The sequence below is a fragment of the Eremomyces bilateralis genome (assembly GCF_010015585.1).
Source record: "Eremomyces bilateralis CBS 781.70 unplaced genomic scaffold P152scaffold_14, whole genome shotgun sequence".
NCBI classification, from domain to species: Eukaryota; Fungi; Ascomycota; class Dothideomycetes; order Eremomycetales; family Eremomycetaceae; genus Eremomyces; species Eremomyces bilateralis.
The window spans coordinates 276,494-295,048 of NW_022985080.1; the positions used below are offsets into that span (position 1 = coordinate 276,494).

General features: G+C 53.8%; 8 protein-coding genes across 8 annotated transcripts; 4 read left to right on the top strand and 4 right to left on the bottom strand.

The window, feature by feature from the left end:
• Positions 1-590: 590 nt before the first annotated feature.
• On the top strand, positions 591-1,581 carry P152DRAFT_489629 (uncharacterized protein; the record flags this gene model as incomplete). Its single annotated transcript, XM_033682142.1, has 2 exons — positions 591-1,041; positions 1,125-1,581. The coding sequence occupies 2 exons, from the start codon at positions 591-593 to the stop codon at positions 1,232-1,234; spliced, it is 561 nt and encodes a 186-aa protein (XP_033532895.1). The 3' UTR covers positions 1,235-1,581.
• A 202-nt stretch (positions 1,582-1,783) lies between these two features.
• On the top strand, positions 1,784-2,315 carry P152DRAFT_67332 (uncharacterized protein). Its single transcript, XM_033683158.1, has one exon. It carries the CDS (start codon positions 1,895-1,897, stop codon positions 2,189-2,191), a length of 297 nt encoding a protein of 98 aa, XP_033532896.1. The 5' UTR covers positions 1,784-1,894; the 3' UTR covers positions 2,192-2,315.
• Positions 2,316-3,935, bottom strand: P152DRAFT_67331 (uncharacterized protein). Its single transcript, XM_033683157.1, has 2 exons — positions 2,568-3,935; positions 2,316-2,507 (listed from the first exon to the last, which is right to left on the bottom strand). The coding sequence occupies exons 1-2, from the start codon at positions 3,760-3,762 to the stop codon at positions 2,440-2,442; spliced, it is 1,263 nt and encodes a 420-aa protein (XP_033532897.1). The 5' UTR covers positions 3,763-3,935; the 3' UTR covers positions 2,316-2,439.
• Positions 3,936-4,441: 506 nt separating this feature from the next.
• Positions 4,442-6,987, top strand: P152DRAFT_67348 (uncharacterized protein). The gene is made up of 2 exons (XM_033683159.1): positions 4,442-5,332; positions 5,381-6,987. The coding sequence occupies exons 1-2, from the start codon at positions 4,643-4,645 to the stop codon at positions 6,743-6,745; spliced, it is 2,055 nt and encodes a 684-aa protein (XP_033532898.1). The 5' UTR covers positions 4,442-4,642; the 3' UTR covers positions 6,746-6,987.
• Positions 6,988-7,290: 303 nt separating this feature from the next.
• On the bottom strand, positions 7,291-9,230 carry P152DRAFT_399778 (MFS general substrate transporter; the record flags this gene model as incomplete). The annotated part of the gene is made up of 2 exons (XM_033676534.1): positions 7,291-9,062; positions 9,119-9,230. 2 exons carry the CDS (start codon positions 9,228-9,230, stop codon positions 7,291-7,293), a joined length of 1,884 nt encoding a protein of 627 aa, XP_033532899.1.
• A 1,511-nt stretch (positions 9,231-10,741) lies between these two features.
• Positions 10,742-14,776, top strand: P152DRAFT_474874 (MED14-domain-containing protein; the record flags this gene model as incomplete). Its single annotated transcript, XM_033681363.1, has 1 exon — positions 10,742-14,776. The coding sequence occupies one exon, from the start codon at positions 10,742-10,744 to the stop codon at positions 14,774-14,776; it is 4,035 nt and encodes a 1,344-aa protein (XP_033532900.1).
• Positions 14,777-15,277: 501 nt separating this feature from the next.
• Positions 15,278-16,203, bottom strand: P152DRAFT_399432 (uncharacterized protein; the record flags this gene model as incomplete). Its single annotated transcript, XM_033676513.1, has 4 exons — positions 15,278-15,328; positions 15,382-15,883; positions 15,970-16,068; positions 16,121-16,203. The coding sequence occupies 4 exons, from the start codon at positions 16,201-16,203 to the stop codon at positions 15,278-15,280; spliced, it is 735 nt and encodes a 244-aa protein (XP_033532901.1).
• A 294-nt stretch (positions 16,204-16,497) lies between these two features.
• On the bottom strand, positions 16,498-17,145 carry P152DRAFT_450416 (ATP-dependent RNA helicase DHX8; the record flags this gene model as incomplete). The annotated part of the gene is made up of 1 exon (XM_033678171.1): positions 16,498-17,145. The coding sequence occupies one exon, from the start codon at positions 17,143-17,145 to the stop codon at positions 16,498-16,500; it is 648 nt and encodes a 215-aa protein (XP_033532902.1).
• Between the last annotated feature and the right edge of the window lie 1,410 nt (positions 17,146-18,555).

Consider the following 18,555-nt stretch of genomic DNA (forward strand, 5'->3'; position numbering starts at 1 on the left):
TCACCCACCCCACGACGTCTGTGTCCCGCACTTCCGAGCCGCCCACTGACGTGTCGCACCCGGATTTATCATTTTCTTCGAGTCGCAACCCACCGCATCCCCTCGCGCAACCGCTGGAATTCGCCCACGATATCACTTCCGCCTTGTCGCGTCGTCCTGCACCTAGCAACCTACGCGGCACCGTTCCTGGCACAAGGAGGGATCGAATTGAACGCAGTGACGTCGAGGTGCATGAGAGGGTGACACGAAGGGAGTCGGGATTGGTTATTTCTAGTGTGAGAGTTGGCGTTGCACGACATCCTGTGGCGTTTTCGGCGATTGGGTCGCAGATATATAAGAGTGTCGTGAACCGCGATCTGGGGACGCGATCTTGCGGATGCGGTAATTCGGGGAGGGAAGAAAGCATCAGAAAAAGATTGTGGGAATATGCGACGACCTTCGACTTTACACGAGCAACCCACTTTCGTTTCGAGACATTGTTGAACATCCAACAGCCGCAACGAACGCTTTGAACGCGACGAGATAAAGACTCCTCGACATCCCCTTTCCACCCCATCTCAACTTCCAAACGAACCCCCAATCCACCCACCATGGCGCGCTCCTACGTCTCCACCGTCATCTACCGCGATCCCGGCCAAAAATATATCTGGCCCGCCCACCAGCTCAACTTCTGGAACGTCACCATGCTCGTCGGCGCCGCCACCATCCTCGGCATCTTCGCCCAGTTCATCGACATCCAGCAGACCTTGGGCCTCCCCATCCCCTGGCTGTTCCCTTACGGCGTCAGCGTCGGCGCCCTCGCCGTCTTCTTCATCCTCTACGAGATCTGGCTATCGCTGAACCACCGCCTCGTCCCCGGCGTCATGCTGATCGCGAGCTTCGTGTTCGTCGTGCTGTGGATCACCGGGATCATCGGGACGGCGATTCAGCTGTTTGGTCCGCAGGGGAACGTGTCGGCGAATTGTCAGACGTATGTGAATGCGAGGAAGGCGGGTGGGGTGAGTTTGAATACCTTGGCTTGGCTACAGCAGCGGAGTATATGTAAGTGCAAGTTTGGTTTCCGCTGGTTTCATGTCGCTATCTCGCGATATTTCATGGTCAGAGACTAATTTAGAGGGTTATAGGTTCGTCCTGGTATGCTACCTTCGCCTTTTGGCTCATTGGCACCATCTGGTGGGTCTGGATGATGGTCATGGCTGCGCAGGTTAGTAAGGACATCTACACCACTGATTGAGCGATGCCTTCCAGCACTGGTTTCAACGAGTCTTTCGTTTCTTCGGGATATACAGGTTACCTCCATATTTCGTATGGGAAGGGTGGGGAAGAGTTATGTACCGTGCGACGCTCTTCAAATTGAAGGGTTCTGAGAGAACGATACCAGAAGATCGTTCTGTCCGGCAGTATGGATCAAACATGGTTGGAACCGAATAGCAACGCGCCGATTTGGAGGCAGGGGTACCAGCTGCGGCGTTTAGGAGAAGATGGAATACGCTTTGTGTACATGATAAGCAATGTGTGGGATACCAGATAGACTCATTCGGACGATACCGGATTGAATGCAAAAATAGTTGATATATCTTCTTGCTCCTGCTGTCATGGCATATACTGCTCGCAAGATCCGTCGTACGGATAATGTATAAGATGTATGGCAATGAACTCAGCGGGACGGCCATTGGGTCGTGTCGGTCTCTAGTTGAGGGATCTCAAGGCTTCATCCTATCTCGATTCAGGGTATACATGTGCGGCTTTGCGTCTATCCTAAAGTACAAGTCCTCAACATGGCAAGGTCAGACTGTCCAAGGACATGTCGTATCGTAGCTGTAATGAAGCTATCCACTACTCTTCTCCTTCGACTTCTTCGACTTCTTGACCTTTGCATCTGACTGTTGACTCGATGCCATGTCCTCGGCCGCATCGTCTTCGAGCGCCTTTTTCTTCTTTTTCCTTTCCTTCTTATGTCCTTCGTCCTTGGAGCCCGTGTCGTCGCGGCTATCGGATGAGGGAAGGTGATCGCTCTTCTTTGACTTCTCCTTGTCCTGCTTCTTGGTCTTCTTCTTTTCTGACCCCTTTTCCTCCTCTACGTGACCGGCCTCTGCTTTGTCCCCTTTCTTGGACTTCTTCTTCTTCTCTGGAGATGGTGCAACTGCCTCATGCTCTTGTTCCGCTTTTCGCTTCTTGGAGACTCCATTGACGGACGTGCTCTTACTCGGGCTTGGCGCATCCGGCGCAGGTGGTGCTCTGAACTTCGGAGCAACGTCTCCTCGCTTCTTTGGCGACTTCGATACGAATTCAATGTCCTCGTCGCTATCCGACGGACAGATCCGACCCATATCGTCATTTCCAATGCCTGCTGGCCGATACCGCATTTTTAAGCCTGTCCGTTGCTGAATCTTTGGCTTTACCTTCAGATACTGGTGTTGGACATTAGATGTTTCGGCGTCAGCCGTGGGAGTGGTTTCCTGTCTCGCGGTACCAATAATAGGCTGGAGATGAAGGGTTCGAGAGATCTTTGCACCAACTATAATCAATCAGCGGGAAGGCTCATGTATACGGGAAAGGTGCCATACCTATTGAGTAGTCACTGTTCTGGGGAAGAAGCAGTGTGGGGTTCCCCTCTGAATCTCCTTCTGCGAAAGCGTACTTGGTGTTGTCATGCTCGAGAACATCTTTCCCGCTTGCGATATCATCAAGTAGCAGATCTTTCAACTCTGTCAGGGACACTGACGAAGGGGCCGTGATGTGCCAGAACGTTTTCGTCGAGCTCCGTTCCGAGTCGAACAACTGCTGAAGCTCCTTTCCGCGACGGCTCGAAATCGAAATCGACTCAAATCCTTCCGGCGGCTTGTACGAAGTAGTGGTGTCGTCCTGCTGTATCACCGGGACATCCGCGGATGCCTCGGATTCAGCTTCAGATTCTCCTGCCTCGGCTTCGTCGTTCTCTGGAGCGTCTTCCATTTCCTCGTCCTCGTCCGCCGTGTCCTCGTCCTCCGAAGTTGCAGCAACAGCGCTCTCCTCTTCTTCCGATGAACTTTCTTCTGAAGCAGATTCATCTTCGCCGCTCACAACCTTTTTCGCCTCCATAGCCTCTTCTTCGTCCCCAGAGCTTGTATCCTCCTCGCTAGTGTCACTGGACTCCTCCTCTGACTTCTCATCTTTAGCCGTCGCGGTCGATTGGTTTCCTTTCTGTGGTTTTGGGGCTTCCTCTTCCTCGGAACTGGAAGAAGACTCGCTCTCGTCGTCTGAACTGGATGTGTCCGACTCGTCGGAATCGTGACGGGGTAAAGGAACGCCAATGTTGGAAGAGGATTTTCGAGGGTCTCGCCCTTTTAGACTTTTGGGTGCATCCTTTGCCTTTGTCTCTTTCGAAAACTGGACCTTCTTCTCGGAAGACTTTGGTGGTGCGGTGGGCGAAGATGTCGGCCGTTCAGCAGTGGAGGGACGTGTGGGTGTGCTTTTGAGAATGGGCGCTGGCGTAGATGTGGCCTTCACCGACCGTGCGGTTGCTGCCACAGTCCTTTCCGACTTCTTGTTCTCGAATGCAACCTTCTTAGACTTGGCCTCTTTTGAAGAGCTCTTCTTGGATTTGACGACGGATGGCGAGGTTTTCGAGATAGGAACGGTGGTCCCATTGGTCCCATTAGGAGTACTGGTGGCCTGCTTCCTCTTCTTGGTCACCGCAGTTTTCGCCGGGCGAGCCTCATGTTCGGAGCCGTCGCTAGAGTCTATAAACTCTTCACTGAGATAGGATTTCTTAGACGACATGGTGCAAAAGGGACCGGCTCAACAATGATTCGGGATTTTCAAGGTTGCGGTCAGATTCCGGCAGTTATGGATACCTAGTTGGTAAACATTGTTGCAATTGGAGAGTTCTTTAATCTCCAGGTATCCGAAAGCAATTGTGGAGTCCTGTGGGAGATTTTGCTTCAACTGGACCCTTAAAGTTGAAGCAAACTCATAAAAATTTCGAGATGCGTAAGGGTCACGTGCTAGCGCGTCACTCGTCGAAGCTTAATTTTACGTGGGTACCAAAATTTCCAAGTACATATAATTCTCTCTCCCTAGTATTTCAAGCAGGAAATGGTTGGGTGAGTGTGAAATAATGCAGATTCTGCTCCAACCCGACCATCAGGCAATTGGCTCAGTGTTTTGTCCCTTTAACGAGAGCCCTGGATCTCTATTGGCGTTGTGAAGCTTGTGTTGCAGTCATCTCGAAAGGAGCCAAATTCGGGTTATCATCCTGGATTCCACATCTGGTAATCATCCAAAGTAACAATAACCGTAACGGATCTGATAATGGCTACTTATGTTTTGATTTAGCCGGCAGAATCGCCAGTCTAAGCCCAAGCTCCGAAGTCACTACTTGATCAGGTTCACGTTCGTTGTTTGCTTTACTGCATTCGAGATACGGTCTCGAAGAAGCAGCTCTCATTCTCCTGGTTACGAAATAAGAGTCTCGACATTGATTTACGAGACTGGAAAAGGAAAAACGAACCTACCTCTTCCAACGTTCGTTTCTTCTAACGTCAACCATATCGATACCTGTATCTTAGGTTGGTCGTTTTGAACCAAGACGTTCATTTTCATCATTACCCTCAACGAACTACAGTTTTTGCGAAATCACAGTATCGAAATAGGAGGGATCATGACGCAACAACTAAGTGCTGTTGCTGCAGCCAAGGCACGGCAGGCTCAATATCGAGAACAGACCTACGAGTCCGACAGCAACGATGAAGCCTTACCAGAGTCAGAAAACGAAGATGGCCAATTCATCCCCAAAGACCGGCGACTGTCTCAGTCCGACCTAAATCAGACCATGGCTGATATTACGGCAATGGAAGAAAGCGACGAGGAGGGCGCAGATGCAGAGGTACCAATCGGGCCAAGACTCGCGGGTCCAGATCTCGAGCTTTCCATACTGGACCCAGCACACGCGACCTTCCAGAGCAAAGTCACTACCAACTTGGCCCGCAAGGAAGTCCATGTATATCCTTCGGATCGCATAGCGTATCTGGGTGTGTACGATTTTCGGGTCATGGCCGGGGTAGTTGCGATCTGCGGTGCAGCACTTGCCTCCAATCCTACCCGATGGTTCAGGGTGCATGCATTTGCCTCTCACTCTCTTCCGGTTATGTCATTAATGGCGGGCGGATCACGGGGATACGCCATTGTGGAGTTCGCGTGCCCAATCGACGCCTTCCCAGACGACGCCTGTCCTCGCAAGCAAGTGACTATGAGAATATTGCAGAAGGTTTCCTCAAACTTTGTCAACCTCTGGATTCCGAGTAGCATGGCCAAGGTTGGGAAAAACCAACCTCCAATCACCTTCGGCTACGTAAGTTCATATATAAAACACTGAACGGCAACCTCTAACGTCCACCAGCTCCATAAATCCATTGACGACCCTTTAAATCGGCGACCCACGGCATTCGATATCTCGAAGCCTTGGGCTACTATCGCCGAAAATCTCACGCGCTCTCTTGGAAACGCACGCTATCCAGTCGTCTTAATCTGCGGAGGGCAGCTGGGTCAGAACTCGCTGTTCGCTCAGATTCTAACTAACAACATACTCTCTCGACAAGAAGATGAAGATCGAGTGGTCATGTTCCTCGACCTGGACCCAATTCATCCAGACTATGGACCTCCAGGCCAGGTGTCTCTGGTCATGGTTCGGTCAATGAATTTCGGACCTCCTTTTATCCACGCACATCCAGGAGTAGGCGACCAAAATACCGTCATATACTCCCATGCCATACCGAAATATGCCGCTCGAGATGACCCCGACCAGCTTCTTTCATGTGCGAAGCATCTATATAAAATGTATGTCGCACTAAAAGATGGATCAGAGTCGACCTGGGGCCCGTCCAAACCCTCCATACTACCTTTGGTCATTAAAACCCCGACATGCTTCCGAGCCTACGGCGAGCAAGCTCTCACCTCCCTCCTTCTACACTTCAGCCCCGTGCTCACACACTGGTATTCCGTCGGCCCGTTCCCCTACTTCGATGACTATAAACCGGCCCTCAAAATCCCGGAGGTGAAGCTCGACGGCCTTACTTTCGCCAACGGGCTTCTTCTTACCTCTGAAACACTCTTTGAAATGCAACAACAGGCGTATTTTCATGCGGAGCAAACCCTCTCTGCGCATAAGAAGTGGAACTGCGAGCCCTTGAGTTTGGCCGCGCCATATACCGTGCCATACACAGGCAATCAGCCCGGCTTCCTCGCCATCCACCTATCCGGCGACTTCCGCTGGCCCCACCGACTCCACGACATCCTCAATGGCGCCATCGTCGCCATCACCATCATCCAAGATCTCGAGAAATTCCCGACCGCCCGAATCAAGTCGTCCGAGCCATCCGGCATCCCCTACCTCGCCCCTGACTCCCTCGGCATCCACCCCCCCCTCGACCCCCACAACTCCTCCACCATTGGATTCGGCTATGTCCAATCCGTGCGACACGCAGAGTGCGCGTTGGACATCGTCACGCCGATCGCAAGAGACATCATGGAGAAGCTTCCGCATGATAGGATTGTGCTGCAGGTCGGTCTTGTCCCCGCGCCCGGATGGGCGTATCTGGAAGCGGCGACACTGGCGGGGACGGTGAGCGTGCCGGAGGATGAGGAGGGGGAGATCATGGAGACGGATAAGATGCCGCAGGCGTGGGTGAGGGAGCGGGGGAGGGGGGGGACGACGGTGCTAAATTCGTGGTTGGGGCAGTCGGCGAAGAAGGCGAGGGCGCCTTGAGTGTTGGAAATGGCAAGGGGGCAATGGATCGGTGTTGAATAGCGGGGAAAGATGCGAAGACAATGTTATTGGGGGTGTTATCGTCCACAATGTGCACAATATCCAGTTTTCCGGAACGGAGTTGTCAGCTCCGAAACAGGTGTACAGGTAGCGCGTGAAACTAGCCTGGAATCCTCTCTACTGTTGTTCTGCCAGGTATTATTCCCAACTATCAGTCGGAAACGCTGCTATTGGATCAATGGTTGTCAATGCTTCGTTGGCTAGAAAGAGACCAAACCAGGGAGAATCAGCTATTACAAGCAACCAATCAACTGAAGGGAGCTCAGTTTTTCGAACTGTGAATCATCGACTGGCTTTGATGTAATTATGTTGTTTCTTTGGGTCCCTTGGTGAGTACTAGGGACAGTTGTCGTGTGTGTTCACTGAGGTGCCCTAATTACCCCCTTCTGGTGGTTCCTGATAGAAATATGGTTTAGTATAGGCATTAGCCATCCAAGATCGCTGCATAGTATAAGTATAGAAAATAAACACTCAATCGCTCATTTTCATCCACTATTCTCCTCTTCATCCTCCTCATCCACCATCCTAATCCTCCCATCCTCCCCATCCTCCCCATCCTCCTCACCCCCCTCCTCCACCACCCTTCTCCGCCGCCCCACTACCTCTTTCCCCTCTACCTCCCCCGCCACCTCCCACGCCCTCCTCCTCCCCCTCTCCACATCCACCGCCCACCACATCGGCAACGGCGCCGCCACCAACACCGCCAAAAACACAAACGCCGGCCGTATCCCCCCAAACCGATCCGTCACCGCCCCCACCACCAACGGCCCCAGCACGGACGACCCCTTATCCGTGATCGCATACAGCGCGAAAAACGCGGCCTCGCTCCCTGGCGGGATCAACTCCGCGTACAGCGCTCGCGTGTGCGTGCTAATGCCCCCCAGCTGCAGCCCGTACACGCACGCTAGCGCGAATACCTCGCCCGCCGACTGCAGGCCCAGCCCCGCGTTTCGGACGAACGGCACGTAGTACGAGAGACCGTAGAGCGGGATGAGGAGGAAGATGGCGTTGCAGATGATCAGCGTCGTGGTGGGGGAGAGGTCGAGGCGGCGCGCGAGGAAGGGCCAGAACGCGGCGCCGAAGATCCCGCAGAGCGTCGAGAGGATCGAGATGAGTGCGATCTGCGACGCAGGAAGGTCGAGGGTCGTTTTGGCGAAGAGGATGGCGGTGCCGGAGGTGGTGGCGATGCTGTCGGAGAGGAGGAACCAGGCGAAGAGGAAGAGAAGGAGGTCGAAGAGCGCGCGGGCGCGGAGGAGGGTGGCGAAGAGAGATTTCCAGGAGAGGGTGACGTAGGTCCACACGAGGCGGACGCGTCGGCGGAAGCGTGTGAAGGCGTTCGTGGGGTCGTGGTGGGTACGGAAGGGGAGGTGGAGGGGGGGCCCGGGCCGCGGGCGCAGGAGGAGGGCGGAGGGGATGGTGAAGAGGAACCACCAGGCGCCGATGAGGAAGAGGGCGAGGCGGAGGGCGAGGAGGGGAGGGGCGACACGGGCGACGAGGAGGATGCAGAGGGTTTGGACGAGGATGGCGGCGGTGTAGCCGATACCAATGCCGAGGGCGGAGATGTGGGTGCCGATGTTGAGTTCGAGAGAGGTTTTGGAGCGGTCGGAGGTCGTTGGGGGGGATGTGGTGGAAGGGAGGAGGGCGGCAGTTGAGGTGTCGGCGGCCTCGTCTTCGGCTTCTTCGACTTCTTCGTCTTCTACATGTACGAGGGGACGTGTAGTTTCGTCTTGTTCTCTAGCCTGTTGTTCCGCCTCGTTTGCGGCGTGGATGTCGGGGTGATGGCGGACGAGCAAGGGGAGAAAGGAGTTCAGCAGAACCCAGCTCGCTCCAAAACATGTGTTCGACAGGATGGCGAGGAGTGCGGCAATGAGAATCATCGACGACCCAACCGGCAGAAATAGCATCGTCGCGATCGCCCCTGCAAACCCAAATCCAAGCAAGAAGCTCTTGCGAAACCGTCCATGATCCGCGGCGCCGGACACGCTCACAATGAGGATGGCCTGTACAGCGACGGATATGCTGAAGACGTAGAGAGCGAAACTGGCGGTATTGACCTCTGTCCCTAATATTCGGACGACGCATTGGTCGACGTCAGGGGTTGCTCGGCGGGCGAAGAGCTCAAGGAATGGAGAGCTGTTGGCGCTGGACTCGGGCACTGCAGGAGGGGTCATGGATGGCTCGCAAGGAGTCTGGCCATCAGATAGGAGGACGCCGCGCGATCGGGCGAGTTGTTCGAGGGTGATGGGAACAAACGAGCCTATATTGTCTGGTCAGTGGACGGTTTGTATAGCTTCAGGCAGGGTCGTGAGGTACCCATCCCACAGACGACAAAGACTTCCGCAGCCCAGCCGTAGAGGTAGAAGCCAGCCAACTCTTTCTTGCTCGTTGGCCTGGTGTCTTCCCCGGGATATTGAGGAGGATCCATTCCGGTTCGGCTTTCCGCGACCATGATGGGCACACGGAGGTGTCCGGGAACGGAATTGGGGGGGGGGACGAAGGGACACTCAATACATATATTGAGAAATAACAGCAAACGAGCAGAAGGTCACCTTCGTATTCTACCGGATTCAAAGAGCGACATTCTGATCAACCGTGAGTTGCAATCCAGGCTTCAGCACCGTGTTTACCGACAAAGACAGTCTGAGTCTGGACTCTGGTTGGCACTCAGCACGAGATGTTGTCTAGTCAGCCCTGCCTTAGGCGGTTAGGCCTCTCCGCGCCACATGAGTCAAGTCGTGCCAGGAAATTACCGGTAGGTACGGTACGCTCCCGATATGCATGTCATTACCCCCCGCCGCGAAACGAAGTTGTAGGGGAATTATGTTCCCCGCTGGCGGCTCCTGTGTACTAGATGCGCTGTGTCGTGTTGATGAGTTATCGGAGTTGCTTCCGCTGACTAGCACAAAGTGTAGATCAGTAGGGACTGAATTACTCATGTCTAGCGCTATCAAGTTCTCCTTCATACCTTGACGGATCGTTATGGAATATTAGTAAGGACTTTAATAGGTTATATCTATGCCTTGGTAAGTAGGGGGTGGGAAGGCCGGTAATATTGGGCTTGTGGTCTGGCTTACTCAGGCTAGCTATGATCGGTTTCATTGGAACGTGGACGGTGCAACGGTGGAAGGCCCGACCGAAGGACGGGGGGATTTGTTCGGTCGTCACTTCCGCTTTCACCTTTCGCGTTCGGAGCGTTCCTGCCTCACCCTCCTCATAGGCGTCTCACTCTGAAATCACTTTCCCTCAAACTGGCCGTCACTTTCGACAATTCTTATCTTCTTCCCTCACCATAATCTACCACCTATCTTCACGTACACCACGCGATTCGACATCACCAATTTTCCCAAGTTCATTCATAAACACTGCCAACCACTATTCCTTCGTCTTCACGCTCTAATGTGGCTGGAGATATGATCCAATCCAGACTCTCAACAACCACACCCATGAGCTCATATCGTTAGCGCGAAATCCGCGCCGTTGTCAAACTTCCTCTCTCAACCTCCTTCTTGTCTCTACGCACCTCACCTCCCACTTCCTCCTCGCATACCACCATCTTCCCCGAACAATCCACAATCATCAGCCTTCTGTGAGGAAGCCGATCCGCCGTGACGCATTCCGACCTCAATATCGATCCCACTTCCGACCCTGCCTTGGCGATCCTGGTCACATCACTTTCTCGCGCCGATACAGACTTCGTCGGACCCGCCGCTGCGCGAAATTTCCTCTACGTTACCTTCGACCTTCGCATCGACACTCCCCGGACATCGATCCAAGATACAGTCTGTATCGCCAACTCGCGAAGACGGGCTGGCGACGGGTGGAGGGCAGGAGCGCGTGGCCGGTGGAGGAGCTGAAGCAACGAGGGAGTCGGTCGAGGAACTACCTGGGGTCGCGGACGGTGTGAATGAAACGAGCATGCCGGGGCGATTGATCAACATGGACAATCAACCGAACAAACCGCCTTTCACGAACGGTGGTTCGGTGCACGCGCTTCCGGAATCGAGCTCACGCCAGAGGGATTCTCCGCAAGATTCGGGAAAGGCATCCAACGCGGTGCAGCTGGATTCGTCGGCGAACGCAAGTGCGCGGAATGGTCCATCGTCATCCGACCTTCAGGAACATGAGCCTTCAATGTCGGAGTTGCCTCCGGAGCTCCAGCACATCACTTTCACCATGCAGCCATTGGGCAAGTTGGTCGCTCGGGTTGCTCAAATCGCCTCTAATGAACTGCATGAGGCGCTGGATAAAATGGCCGAACTACCGCCCGTCGCAACCCCTTCTTCGACTCCGAATGGCACCAACGGGCTTGCCAATGGCATGGCACCCTCTTCACACCAACCCGAGAACAATTCCCCCGCGAACCAGCAACGAAAAGAGATCATGTTCGAGTACGCCGAGAAGACACGAAATCGGTTCATCCAACTGTTGGTGCTCAGCGTTTGGTCGCGGAGTTCGGCGGATGTTTCCAAGATGATCGACGTAGTCAATTTTCTTCGAACTCAGGAAGCTGCCCAGGAACAAGCGTCTTTCGCTCTCGGGCAACTCAAGCTCGATATCCACCCATTCAAATTACCCGCCCCCGACATTCAAACCGCCCTCGAGACACTGACTACCGGCACGACGATCAAGACCAACAAGTTGGACAAGGCTTACCTCCCACCTCCGGAACTGTCAGCCGAATACATTCTCAAAACCTTACGAAACCTCAACGTGTTGCTACACGAACGAATATTAGTCGGCATAGGTCTAGCAAACCTCCCCCCGATGCTACAGAAATGGCGAATACGAAATGGACGAGTCACTTTTATCGTTCCCGGCGAATTCGAGCTTGATGTGGGCGTTGCGGAAGAGGAACCAGATCCGGTCAAAGCACGATGGTGGTTCGTTGATGTGAGATGGAATTTCCAACCTTCTGCCTCGGTACCGCAGGCAGCGCGAGGGACGATCGAGGCCAAGATCAATCAAGAACTTGGCATTGCGTGGAATGCGCTGGTCGAGCGGGAAGAGGCTGTCAAGAAAGCGCAGGAAAGTCAGCTAGAGGGGGAAGACAAGGTGGCCGCCGATCCCACATCGATACTGGAAGTCGACCGGAGTTGTCTGAAACGCGCATACGATTTTCTCCATAATTTCATCTTGACGCACAAGGTATCTGTCCTCCGAAAACAAGCGTTCGACCTGGTCATGTCTTCCTGGGCGGGCACCCTCCGAGTTGAGATGGCGCATCGGAACCTCATTTTGCAGTACTGGACGCAAGTTCCCGGACCGAAGAGCTGGTTGGAAATCGCCCTACATAGCAAGAGGCAAAGACGGAAAGACCCCAAGACGGGCGCAACCCTGCTGTTTTGGGATTGGAGAGGTCCTCAGCCTTCGACGATCGGAATCCGGTGGATGCGACTGGGAAAAGAGATGGATGTCAAAGATCTGGCAAAGAAGGCGGGATGGAACCGCAAACAAATCGAAGAGCGCAACATCGAGGCAGAGATTTGCGGTTTCGGGGATCTACGAACCTTGGACGTCGAGAATGCGCTCAATCGTACCGTCAGCATGCATGCGCTCTGGATTTTCGAATCGATACGAGACAAATTGCTCGAGTCGCAGGACGGCTCCCGCATGTTGTCCGTGGAGATGTCAGTTGAAACTATGCCGGAAAAGCCAGGCGCAGCATCCTCTCGATTGGAGAAATCCAAGAACCCCCTCATCCGGCCAAAGCTAACTTTGCGTCTTGGTCCCTCTTCACCAACCTGTCGCCTCCAAATGGACACGATCTCAGGTACCCTCCTTCTCACACCTCGTGTGAATCCGCGAATTCAGTTCACTCTATCCACACTCCCCTCAAACCAGATTCCGATCGTTTCCCATACGCATTTACGCCGACATGCCGCCCTCGCCCTTCTATCACATCTTGGATTGAAAGCCTCACACGCTGGGTGGATTAAGGAAAGGAATTTCCGTGCTAGCCGCGAAAGCGTGAAAACCCAGATCAACCTTGCGCGTCAAAATGAGCGAAAGCGCTGGGATAAGCATGGCATCCCTCTAGCCGCCATTTGGGCATCGGAAAGTCAACAGCCACAAGGCAATATTGCTCCCGGTGCTCCTCCGGCGGCTCTCCAAACCCTGAAAGGGCCCGATTTCTTGTATTCAACCTTGGTCCGGCCACCACAGTGGGGGCGCACCAACTGGGCTGTCTTGATGACCGTAACTATCGAAGAAGCCGAACGATTCTGGGCGGTTGAGCTTACCAATCCGGTACTTGCGGAGGATGTCAAGTACGCAGTGCCGCTATACCCGATTCAGGACCCAGACATCGAGCGGCTTGGGAAGTCGTTCTGGAGGTATCTCGAGAAAGTCGCGCTAGGCGCCATCGGGAGCGTCGTGCTTGGCCGACAACTGAGCGAAAGAAGCGTCCGGTTCAATTGGTTCCCGGAGGGCATCCCGGATCGAGCGGCGATGGGGAGCAATTCAGGGAAATCCGTGTCAACGCCAGATACAAGCGGATTGACGCCCCTCCAAAAAGCAAGCGTCCCGATGCTTTTCGTCTGTTTCCAGGATCTGCTATTTAGGGACAAGTTACCATTCGAGTCGGAAGACCAAGGCCGTGTGGCAGCGTCTCCTGAAGCACGGAAAGAGAGAAAAGCAGCAAGAAGACGAGACAGTGTTGGCAGTCGAAAAGGCTCGCTGGGCTCAACCAGCCGTAAACCACCAACCTCGTCTAGTATGTGGGCAATCAGTGCTCTGCGATTCCAGTTCCTCGATCTTGCGATATCCGGATCGAGACAACCCATGCCAGTCTACGCGGTCACAGGCATGTTCTCACGAGACAATCCAGTCGCTGCAGTGTTGAGCCACCCCAAATATCGAGCATCTGTCCCGGATATCCACACGGCGCTCGACGTGAACCCGGCCGAGCTTCCCACCATCCACGTTACGCCGAAAGGGACCTTCGCGTTGTACCTGCGTACTAAGTTCGGCGAGTCTCCCTTCGGCATGCTCGTCAACCGCATCAACTCGCTCGCCCTTCTTCGCGACTTCGTCACAACTCTCGATCGCAAGGGTCTCGGCTCGCAAATTCGGTCGATCGACCTTGATTCCATTAGCTTCGCCTACGGTGAGCTCATCCGACGACGACAATCACAGGAGGCACCCATCCAGGAAGCAAACGAAACAAACGGCGCGTCGGGATCGGCACCTGGGAGAGGACAGCTCACACCCAAGGAACTCTCCGAATTCTCCGTATCCCTACGCTTCGACGATCCATCTGAGCCCATGGTCCTCGAATTCGACGGCACCAACCCCCACCGTCGTCTTCGCTCTCAGCTTTCTCACCTCCTCCACAGCGCAGGCCCTGGGGCTTTTAGCACGTTCATCAACGCGCTCGCACGCACCGGCCCGCTCATGGCCGCCGCCGCAAAAATGGAAAACAACGCCATGGTCTCCTCGGCCCACTCCTCTTCCTCATCCGCTTCCACCGCGCCACCAAACCCCACCAACGGCACCCCATCAACCACCGTTTCTCCCTACCTCACGATCCACACCCGCAGTGTCGACAATGTCCGCTTCTCGTACACCGCGCCCCGCTGCCTCCTCGACGCGCGGCTCCGCACCCGCCGCGGCTCGCTCGAATGGGTCTTCGAGAAAGTGGGGACGCGCGCGCCGCCGCGCCCGCAATCGTCGGCCGCGGGCGCGCAGCGGATGCAACCTGCGGCGCCGAGCGAGGAGGAGCTGCGGGTGACGAGGAGCCTCGATCCGGTGTTCTCGGGTCGTGGGTCGGGGTGGCAGGGGATGCGGACGGCGGTGGTGGCGGAGTTGGAAGGGGTGGGGGAGGTGGTGGAACGGTTAGATGAGTGTGTGCGAGTTGCGGGAAGCGGGAAGAGGGAGGGGGAGAAGAGCGGTGGTGGGGGGAAGGGGGGAAAGGCGGTGATGGAGGCGAAGAAAAGTAAGGGGAAGCCGCAGGAGGTGATTGAGTTGGATTGAGGGTTGAGGGGTCTCACGCAGATCCGGTCGCGTGAAGGAATCAGAATCAGCGGGAAGCAGAGACGGTTTGCTTTTATGATTTGCGGGTTGGCGTCTTATACCACTAGTGACATTGCTGCACGACCGGAACCCACACGGCTCCGATATTGGATGGGCGGCAATGATCCGAAACAATGAGTTAGGTGTAGATCTCTTCTAAGACCGGCCGGTTCTATCTGGTTGATGGAGATGGGAATGGAAGCGAGTTTGAATACTCCGTGGTTCCTTGATCCCTTTTGCTTCTGTGCTCGGCGGGATTCCAATCACTAGAATCACTGCCAATTGGTAAGCATCCTGGCCCGTCCTGGTTCCGTGAGGTGTGTCGTGGATCGCCAGGTATCTCCAGAGCCCAGACAGAGCAACGCTCGATCGCCGATGTTGTACCTTCTCTGCCATTTCCACAGCAGCTCCATGAAGGAACACTTGTCCCAGTAATATACTATCCATACTTTCCTCAAGCGCTCATCCATCCTGAGTAGGATCTTCCCACTTCCCATAAAACACACACAGCCCCTATCATCACCGTCAGCATCACCCCACCCAAATCAACCCCTCACCCTTCTCACCTTACTAAACCCTGTCATACAATAATGCCTCACCAACACCCTCCCCTCCCCTTCTCCCACCACCCCCGCCAACTGATTCAAATTTGCCGTCCTCGGCAAAAACAACACCACCTGCCCCCCTCGCCCTCCAAACCCTCCATACAGCTCTCCCAACCCATACGGCTCCATCCCCTCTACATCAAATATCTTCCTTCCCACATACTCTGGGCCTCCCCACGGCGGACTCGCAAACAGCACCGCCTCCCCGCACACCTCCGCCAGCTGCTCTTCAATCACCTTGAAGCAGTCCCCCTCGATCCAGGTGATCTCCGCCCCCACGCCGTAGAGCGCCGCGTTGTGCCGCCCACACTCCAGCGTTGCGGGGTCCCGCTCGATCGCATAGATCGCGTCCCAGCGGCCTGAGAGGGCGAAGGCGATGGCGTTGCCGCCGGCGCCGGCGAAGAGGTCGATGAGGATGCGTTTGGTGGGGGGAGCGAGGTGGGCGATGTCGGTGGCGATTTGGCTGGGGGAAAGGGGTTAGAATGGATGGGGTTTTGGGGATAGGGGGAGATGGGACAGGGGGGAGACGGGATAGGGGAGGGGGCTCACTGGGCGACGGGCTCGGGTGTCACGCCGAACCAGGCGTTGTTGGTGAGTCGGATGCCATCATCGTATTTGGAGAAGATGTCGTATCGTTGATGCCAGTATCTGCATGTTCGATTAGCTTCCGGTGGGTTTGATATTGGAATTGAGGATTTACTTGAGCAGGTGTGATGGGACTTCTTCCTCGTCGTTGAAGTGAAGCGTGCCAACGTCTTCATCTTCGACGGAAGGAGGTACCATTTTTTTTATACAGTTATTACAACGGTTAATTTAGTTGATGATAATCAGACAAGTTTACCTCCACATTTTTTTATTTACTGTAAGGTACCGGTTGAGAATTCGGTGAGCCACAGATTTGATATTGCTATCCAGAGTCCAGACTGGCTGGAGACTAGACTTGGTGCCTTAAGGCCTAGCTACGGCTCCCTGTCCTATCCGGCAACCGACATAAGCCACATGGACGGACAATTGGATCTGAGTGATAAATAATTGAATGCCGTGAATCTATCTTGATTTAATCTGATTTAATTTGATTTAATTTGATTTAATTAAATCTCCCTGCTCTAGTGGTGATTTAGGATCGATCATCCTCAGAAGTGCCCCAAGTTCTTCATCCTCAACCTCGTAGGCCTTCTCAACCGGCATCAGCCCTTTCGCAATCAGATCCTCCTCGGATACCCTACATTCCTCCTCGTCGTCCAAGACTTTCTTCATTTCTCTGGCTCGCCCCGTGGCGTCTTCGATACTGATCGTCCATTTGCCAATCCATTCCTCTCTCAGTTCCCCGGGGATCCCAATTTGGATGCTTCGATGCTCAAGCCTTTCGATTCGAACATTCCGCTCCGGGTCCCATTGGACGCGTACCTTGCCTTTCGTCCCCCCGTTTCCATGACCCGTAATGGCCCGCGACAGCAGCGATTTGAAGCCTTCGTGGGTGAGTTTTATGGCGAGGATGTTCGATTGGTTCTTGTCTTTGTATGAATATCCGGATCGATACATCATCCAGCACCAGCTTGGTTTGATCCATGTCATTCTTCCCATGACGAATTGCGGCGAGGCATCGAGTCGTTGCTTTTCGACGGCAGCTTTGGCGATGGCTTCGTTGTAAGCCTGGTAGACGATTATTCCTTCATCATTATATTGTCCGCGGATCTGACGGTAAGGGACAGAGGATTGTGTCATTGTGCTTGGTTCTTGAGCGCTCTCTTCCTTCAACCCGACTCGATATTGTCGACCACCTGTCATATGGACAATCGCGAACCTATTTATTCGGCAAAAATTGCCAGGTTTTCCCCCAAGATGGTTCTTGACTCTTGAAAGAGTCATCGGATCGAGCTACAGTGCGATGAATCATGAACATAAAGGTGTCTTCTTTTGGTTACCACAGCACTGCCCCTCTTGGGTGGAGCGTTCGTACGTCCCCAGCCACCGTCGTCATATTGGATACGAGCCTTGTCCCCAACACAGGATGTTCTTTCTATCAGCCCTTGAGCACGTTTTAATGTTCCTTTTGATCAAGCCAGAGGATCAGAATTAGGCTCCTGGTGGACTCATTCACCAGATGAAGAGGAAAGGGCTCGGTAGACAGGAGTTAGGGCAAGTCTTTGATATGGAATGATTGTGGAAGGGTCTTGATCTATGTCGAGACAGTTGTGTTCTGATCAAGGTCTGACAGGTGTCCACCGTGATTGTTGTAATAACCGACGAGACGACGACCCCGCGATGCACTCCAGGTTTTCCCCCACGGCAACATACTTTCCGCCTGTAAGGGGCTGGAAAATAGCGCGGCTCTATTCTCCATATGCTCGGTTTTTCTATCTATCTGTTACGTCGACCGCATGTTGCACAAGTTCAAAGAGGCGTTCTCACATGATGGTCAAGAAAAACCATCTTTACAAGAACATCATTTCCTTCACTTGCTACTACAGTTCATTTGCTTTACGCTCCAATCCAAGCCTCCGGATCGATTAGCTACGAGCCCTTTTATTCTCTCTTACATGGTTCATATATGGATTGTCGTGGTGTGAATTGCTTCAATATCTGAGGGAACATTCAAGTTGTTCCGCAGGATGTTCGAACGACATCCAATGATAGTCAATATCCCACTAACAAGACCTCGGATTCGGCAATTCTTTATGCTTCGACCCTAGTTTGCAAGCCTGCAAGGCCGATGGAAGGGGGTTTGGAACACTCCGCAATATATTTCCGGCACTACCGGCTACATCCATACCAGTCGAAGATCCCTGGACCGCATCGCTATCCGCCTACAAGCCTAGAGAGATTAATCTAAACACATTTTCACTCTATTTAGGGTTGTATTGCCGACATTAATGGCGTCTATCTTCCCTCCCAATAACAAAGGTACATCAAATATGCACTACTTCGTCCGTTTCTATTAGCAGGTAGTCATCCTCCCAAGACCTTAGGCTGATATAGGTCATACATGCGCTGGTTACTTTCTTGTTTATGTTTTCTTGTCGTCGTCTTGTCGTGCTCTTGGCATCTATATGGGCTGTTCAGTCACAATAGATACTCGTCAGCTCATGTGTATGGAGAGCGAATAGGAAGGATTCCAATACTATGAACTCGCCA